At 32.4% G+C, this 8,350-nt stretch overlaps 1 protein-coding gene across 1 annotated transcript; it reads right to left on the minus strand.

Moving 5' to 3' along the window:
• Positions 1-5,706: 5,706 nt before the first annotated feature.
• Positions 5,707-8,350, minus strand: LOC137833021 (flavonoid 3',5'-hydroxylase 1). The gene is made up of 2 exons (XM_068641416.2): positions 7,446-8,350; positions 5,707-6,421 (listed from the first exon to the last, which is right to left on the minus strand). The coding sequence occupies exons 1-2, from the start codon at positions 8,334-8,336 to the stop codon at positions 5,795-5,797; spliced, it is 1,518 nt and encodes a 505-aa protein (XP_068497517.2). The 5' UTR covers positions 8,337-8,350; the 3' UTR covers positions 5,707-5,794.

The following is an 8,350-nucleotide window of genomic DNA, read 5'->3' on the forward strand; positions in this document are numbered from 1 at the left end:
AATTGCTGGATGAAGAAAAGATAGGGGGAGAAATTGTGGTCTCCTTGCTGAAATTTTTGGGGTCTATGGTACTTTGATTATGTTGTAGTCATAGCTCTGATACACCATAGATCTTTGCTGCAATTTTGATGTGGTATCACAGGTTTGTTGTTGCAATGGTGCTGCTACACATACTGGTATTATAGTTTTTCTTAATCCTGATTTTATCCCTTCTTTCATTCTATTTGTGAAGACAAATATGGGGAGAATTGTGTGGTTTTATATGTTGTGTTGTTGCTACTACACTATGGTGTTATATGGTTTTATCATGGTTTAAATTCTGTTGTTGCCATGCTCTTTTCACCATAGTTCTGCTGGACACAAGTCTCATTTTGGCACTGGTTTTTATGGCTATTTGGCTGGTTTTTCTGCTTAAAGGCTTATGCAGAAAATTGGTTTTGTGTGCCTTGGTATCCTGTTGGTATACTTGCTTTGTATATGCACAAATTCTATTTTGCAGGACCTTTCAAGTTCAAAAACAACAACACAAACAAACCAGGGATTTGTCTTCATCAAATAGGGGGAGATTGTTGAACAAGATGCTTTAATGTCTCCAAATCCAAGAGGAAAGCTTGAAGACCTTGTTGTTGGGTGTGTATGTTGTCTAGTTGTTTGAAACTTGTTAATTCACTCCTTAAGATGATCCAAGTTCATTTGAATCTTTAACCTTTTGAAAATATGTGTTTTCTAAAAAGTTGTCAAAATTTCAACAGGTTGTTTCTTGAAACAACAGGTTGTTTTACCTTAGTAGTTTCTGAAAAAAGGTTGAAAGCTATTTGACTTAGTTGTCAAACCAAATCAATCGATTGTTTCGACAAAAAAATTGATTGTTTTCCTGAAAACCTTAACAGCATTCTGTTAAGCGGTTTTAATATGTTTTAAATGATCCTAACTAACTTGGCTCCTTTATTAAATGCTTTTGACCACTTGGTTGGTCTATATAAAGGTGGTTTTACGCTCCTAATCTTGGAGGAAGAGAAAGAGTTTATCAAAACAGTTTTTCCAAGATTTGAAAGAGCTTTGGATCATTCTTAAGTGTGTGGAATAGGATTGGGTTGTAATTCTGAACTTTAAGCTTGGTAATACCCAGGTGTATTCTATTCCCTTCTTCCTTGATTACTGTATTTTTGTAGTTGTCTTGCTAAGGAGTGTTGTGTGTTCTTGAGGTTTCAAGATCAACATTCTTGGTGTGGTTTGCCAAATGTAGTGTCTTTCTTGAGGGGTTCAAGGTTACTACTTGGGTGTGTGGTGTTTGTAATCTGGTTTTGATCCGAGCAGGCACGTGGTGTGTTATGTTAATCTTGCTATGTTCAGGATGTAAGGTCAGCTTGATTGGTAAAACATTTTTTCATGTACAAACATTACAATCTCATGTGGGTTAACCACATCATACTATGTTAGTCACGCTATGTCTAAAATGTGAAGTCAATTTACATGGCAAAACATTTGTGCATACATTCATACAATATAGTTACCCGAGTACAGGCACCCTGTGAGATTAATTAACTCGGAATAGATGTAGTTATCCGAGCAGGCACATGGTAAGACAACCTAACTCGAAAAAGACATAGTTACCCGAGTATAGGCGTTCTGTGAGATGAATTAACTCGGCCAAGATGTAGTTACCCGAGCAGACACATGGTAAGACGACCTAACTCACAGTGAACGAAATTATCCGAGTATAGGCGCCCTGTGAGATGAATTATCCGATTTAGCACATGGTAAGATGACCTAACTCGAAACAGACAAAGTTATCCGAGTATAGGCACCCTATTAGACGAATTGACTTGGAACTGGTGTGCTCATCCGAACTAAGACATGGTAAGACGACCTAGCTTGGAATAGATGCAACTATCCGAGTAGGCGCTCTGTGAGATGATTTAACCTGGAGCAGATGCAGTAATCACATTGTAAGACAGTCCAACTCGGGGGCAAATGCAGTTAAAGTTCATCATCCGACCAAGTCCAAGCTTAGATCATCCCTGTAAAATTTATGACGTCATACCCTTTGTCTGACTCATTAAATAAACGGTGTTGGAAATGTCAAGACAAACTAGGGTACAAGTTAAGTTGAAATGGTAGATTGCTAGCCAATAAGAAGGGTGTCGATCATCAAAAGGTTAGTCTTTGCGTTAAGAGCTAGTTTCATTGCTTTGTGCATTTCGTCTCACCCAAGTTAGCAAGATCGTGTTATGTTAATCCTGCTATGTTTAGGGTGTAAGGTCAGCTCGATTGGAAAAACATTTTTTCATGTTCAAACATTACAATCTCATGTGGGCTAACCACATCATACTATGTTAGTCACATTATGTCTCAAATGTGAAGTCAATTTGCATGGCAAAGCATTTGTGCATACATTCATACAATATAGTTACCCGAGTATAGGCACCCTGTGAGATGAATTAACTTGGAATAAATGTAGTTATCCAAGCAGGCACATGGTAAGACGACCTAACTCGGAAAAGACATAGTTACCCAAGTATAAGCGTTTTGTGAGATGAATTAACTCGACCAAGATGTAGTTACCCAAGAAGGCACATGGTAAGACGACCTAACTCGGAACATACATAGTTACCTGAGTATAGGCACCCTGTGAGATGAATTAACTCATAACAGACATAGTGTTTGCACTGTAAGACAACCTAACTTAGGGGAAAATACCGTTAATGCTCAACACTTGGCTCAGCGTGAGTCCAGACTATCTCGATAATGATGACGATGGCATACTATTTTGGTTGAGCCATAAGGTAAGATTGCTTGGCATGATGTGTGTTATAAATGTCAAGATAAACAATATATTAATTTTAATCTTAATTTAAATTTGTAATAAAATTAGCATAATTATTTTTTTGGTTTAATTAATAAGAATCCATTTTAGTATTAAAATTTTAAAATTATAAATATTTAGTAAAAATGTTGTACTTTTACCCTTGCTGGTGGGAGTATATGTGTCTTCATTGTCCCTATTTGTGATAGTGAAGATTTTGTTGTTTTGAGAATAACAACAACTGAAGTAAAAAAAAAATGCTGAAAAACGATTTTGGGGTTGACCTAAGCACAAGGTAACATTTATTCAATTAGGTTTGATGCAAACTTAAGAATGTTATGTTAACTTTATTCATTGTTGAATTTTTTTTTTTTTCCTTCAAAACATATTAGAAGTGGCATGATTCTAAATTGTACTTTTATTTTAATGGTGCATTGAAGATGTTGACGATGAAAGAGATGTAATTATTGTCAGACAAAGAAATAAGATATGTCTTTTAGAAAAAAAGTTTGAAAGTCTCCATATAAAGGATTCTAGGGATATGTTTTCTTTATCTAATTAACATAATTATGTTCTTAATTTTGACTTAATTTCAAAATTAGAAAGAAATGAATATGTCTCTATCTCTCTCAGAATTAAATATGATGACTTTAAGTTTTTTTTTCAATAAATGACTATTTCATGTTTATCCTATGTTTTATTTTAGTGTATAATTCCTATATATTAATCATAAAAATATATTAAAAGTAATATTTTATTATTTTTCTATAATCAATGTAAAATTAATAAATGATATTAATCATTGAAACAAACTTCACTACACCACAACCTTCTTCATATAATAAACATCCGCTATTTTTTCCATTATTTTATGTCTTACAAATTTAAATAAAGAATCATAAATCAAATATAAAATATATTTTTTTATGTTATTAAGTCTTATAGCATATTTTTTTTATGTTATTAATTCATATAATATAATATTGTTAAATTTTAAACATACACAAAAAAATTCTTACCCAAATTTTAAATACCCATTTACTTTTTAAAATAGTTTTTTTTAGGAAAATATTAACTTTTTCATAATAATAATAATAACCATCATTAATATTAATATTCTTATATAAAAAATATATACTTAATATATATAACATAATATAATACTAATTAAAAATCATAAATAATATTAAAATTATCTAAATACATTAATTTAACTACAAAATTAATTTAAATTAATAAAATGAAAAAAAAATTAAATTATTAATTTTATTTATTTATTTATTTTAAATTATTTTATTCTTTTATTTATAATTGTAATTTCACATTATTTTAATTAACTAAAACTTGCAAAAAAAATAATTAATATTTTATTTTTCTTCTTTTTATATACAAGGGTAAATTTGTAATCTTATAATTTACACCATTAAAATAATTCAAAATATCCTTACAACCATCACAACACTCACATACTTCAATCAATTTTTCTCACACATCCATTCTAACATATCCCAATCCAAATATCCACAAATTTTTTCACACTTTCTTCTTAAATCCTCACACTTTCATTCTTCCACACCCTCAATTTTTCACTCCCCAATCCAAACAAAACATTAATAAGGGAGAGAAAGAGCAAAACACATTGGGCCAACATGATTTTTCTTCATGTACCTCTACATTCTTCGAAATACTGAAATTATCCTTGACAATTTTGGGTGATTTCTGGAATAGGGATTCCATAAGCAAAACTTGTTTTTGGAATAAAAAATATGGAGGACAAAAAACCCTTTCAAAATATCATTTTCATATAAATCCGAAATTCATAAAATGTGTACGGAAAAGTATGTTTCAAAAATATTCTTGTAAAAGTAATTTGGATCTCATTTTTAAAAGGGGTAAAAGAGTTTGTTTCGAATCTGATGGGGTGCAGTGAAGAAATTTGTTGCAGCCCCCTCTGCATACCACTTTCCTTTCATTCATCTTTTCAAAAGCCCAGTCCATGCTGGCACAAATCTTTTTCAAATAGCTAACCCTTTGATCTACGTAAACCCAGATTTTTCGTTATGAAAGAAAATAAGTAGGACCAAAGTCAATCTTTGCCAATCTCCAAATAAAAAAAATTGAAAAATATTTTCTTTATTTTCTCGAACATGTTTTCTATTTATATTATTCAATGAAAAACAAACATTTAAAAAAAAATCACACTTATTTTACATATTTAATTAAAGATATCATATTTGAACAAACATGGTAACAGCGTTATTACTTTCCTTACATGTAACCAACTCCCAAATCCAAAATTTAATTCATAGACTATATTTCTGATTTTTCCATAGTTTTTTTGTTATAGTAACATAAATTATAATAACGACTCCCATATAATTTTATTAATAATGATTTCATTGAAATATCCTATCTTAACAATCTTGCACAATTGTTTTCAAATAAAATATTTGAGTGATTTTTAAAGTTTTTTTCAGGTATTGAGTTCTCTCATTTTAAGAAAGGTATTTTTATGAAAAAAAATACACATTGAAAGTTGTCAAAGATGGTGGATACTTGGCAGTTAAGCCTATTAATTTTGCCATGAAACATAATATAAAGCCTTTAGATGAATGTAAGTAATTAAAAGACCCGTTAATATACAAAGATTTTGTTGGTTGCTTACTTTATTTGATGATTAACCGTCCAGAAACGTATTCATGCATGAAGCATGCTAGCTTCATATAGAAGTTGCAATGTGTGTGCTACGATATTTAAAGACTAATCCCTTTGTGTGATTCAGATTGGGGAGGTTTTGTAGTGTATTGAAAAGCAACTATAAGTTATTATGTCTTTTAGGGATCTTACCTCATCTCTTGGCAAACAAAGATACAAAATATTATTTCTTTATCCTCTGCAAAAGCTTAACATAAGATCTTATTGTAAGTTTATAAAATGTTGTGAATGTCTGACCTGAAATATAAGTAGATATAAAGAGATTGCATGGTATCAAACATAAGCATGTGAGAGCAAACGAGGGCTAACCATGGCTGAGAGAGGCACTGCCTTTTGCAAAGTGAGTCCAAAGGCCTCATCCATGTTTAGGTCTTCACCATTTGGTAACTTCCAGTCAAAAGAATGCACCAAACTGCCCAAAATGTACTGAATTACCACAATCGCCATTCTATCCCCTGCACAAATCCTTCTTCCACCTCCAAAGGGAATCAACTCAAAATCAACTCCACTAGGATCAACTTTTGCACTCTTCCCTCTAAGAAACCTCTCTGGATTGAACTCTAATGGGTTTGACCACACATTGGGGTCTCTCCCTATGGCCCATATGTTCACATTTAGCCTTGTGTTCTTGGGGATGTAGTATCCATTAACATTGCATGCTTCAGTTGCCACCCTGGGAACACTAAGGGGTGTAGATGGGTGCATCCTATATGTCTCCTTGCAGATTGCTTGAAGGTATGGTAATTTGGGTAGGTCAGATTCAAGAACTACTCTTTCCCTTCCTACTACTTCATCCATCTCTTTCTGTGCCCTAATCAAAATATTAGGGTTTTTCAACATTTCAGCCAGTGCCCATTCAATTATGCTAGTTGATGTGTCTGTGCCTGCAGTGAACAAATTCTTCACAGGAAAACATACATTTATGATTACAACAGAAGAACAAAAAGAGTAACACATAATGAGAACCAAAATCTTCATAGAAAAATGTACATCTGAGGTTCAGTGTTCTAAGATTAATTCAAATCAATGTTTTAAGAAAATTTCTTTTTATACACATCTGCAAACAACAACACACCATGAACATATATTACATTGGAATTTCGATTATAAGAAATTCCTCATTTGGACTATATATATTTACACTATTATTTCTGGAAACCATGGCATCTATTATCAGCTTTTAAAGTGTATATTTTATTTGCAGAAAAAAGAGGGAGGGAAATGGTTCGATGCAATGAAAGATAAAGTAAGATGAATATATGATGAGTGGTTAATAAGTTATTCATTTATTATTTATCGTTTATATATAAATATAGAAATGAACAGTGAAAATATTATATAACTTACAACTTTTTGTCAGAAATATTAATTTTAGTCGTTTGATTGTAAAATAATACGGCTAGTCAATTTTAATTTTTTTTTATTTTGGTTTACATCTCTATTTTTGTTATTCCAGTAATATTTTTTACTTTTCAGGATATGCTACTCTTTGATTATTTATTTAACTTTTTGTGAATTGTGACCATTTATGTGACAAGTATATATACTTACTTTAGTTTGACTAGTTTTTACAATTATTGAATCTACCCTAAGTTTTTTAATTATTTTCACTCAACAAGTTATCGGAGATGTAAAGTTTATCACAATCAACATTCTTGCATACTTTCAACCAAAAACCTACACATGGTTGCTAGCAAGACGAAAGATTAATTATATTAAAATTTATAAAAGTGATAAAATGTTATTTTCTATCTTAAATGGAAAATATATTTGAAGTGAAGTTATTTACAAAATTAACAAGTAAAGTTAGTTTTCATTTTTTATTCAATTTAAAGTTCTTTTGTTATAATTTAACTTATATTTATATTTATATATAATGAAAACTAAATAAAGCATTAGAGAAGGAAAAGAAAGAGATATGTACCAATAATAGAGCCTTGATGTTGGAGAAACTCAACCTCTCTTGAGAAGGATCTTCTCCATTTGTCATAACAACATCAAGAAAATCTGGCTTCCCCTTACGTTCATGGGAAGACTTCACATGCTCCTCAATAATATTGGTCAAAAACACATCAAACCTCTTATGCAACCTTTTCATCTTTCCCACCACACCTTGCAAATCCATCCAAGCAATGCAAGGTACAAAATCACCAATGTTGACCCCAGAAATTGTCATGAATTCCACCACCATGTCCTTAAACTCCTTAGCCTCCAACCCTTTGTTTGAAAATATTCTCTTGCTAAGTACCACTTGGCTCACCATATTAGTAATTGTGCAACTCAACAAATCACACACAACTACTAATTCCCCTTCTTTGCCACACTCTTGCATGGCTTTTAGCATGTGTTTCACCTCACTTGCTCTCACATGACCCCAATCATGAAGGGCCCTCCCACCAAGCATGTGTTGGTTGGCTAGCTTCCTAAGGAGCTTCCATTTGGGTCCATAGTTTGCAAAAACTAGGTCTTGTGCATTGTACCCCAAGTGGGTTGCCCCAGCAATTGTGGGCCTGTTTAGGAAATTATGGTCCAAGGCCTTGAGGAATGCTTGGGCTATATCTGGACTTGAGGCAACCACAGTGTCACAAGTGCCCATTTTGAGGAACATGATGGGTCCAAATTTCTTGGCCATGTTTGTGAGTGTGACATGAGGCATGGTGCCCAAAAGTGGTAGAACGCCAAGAATTGGCCATCCTCTTGGGCCTGGTGGTAGATGTGTGGAATTTGTGGTGATTGATCTAATGAAAAAGTGTAATGTGATGAAGATGAGAACCGCGACACCTAGTTCTCCCAGAAAGAATGCATCAAAAGTCATGTTGTGCAAGTGAA

The sequence above is a fragment of the Phaseolus vulgaris genome, chromosome 6 (genome assembly GCF_051622355.1).
Source record: "Phaseolus vulgaris cultivar YP4 chromosome 6, ASM5162235v1, whole genome shotgun sequence".
Classification (NCBI taxonomy): domain Eukaryota; kingdom Viridiplantae; phylum Streptophyta; class Magnoliopsida; order Fabales; family Fabaceae; genus Phaseolus; species Phaseolus vulgaris.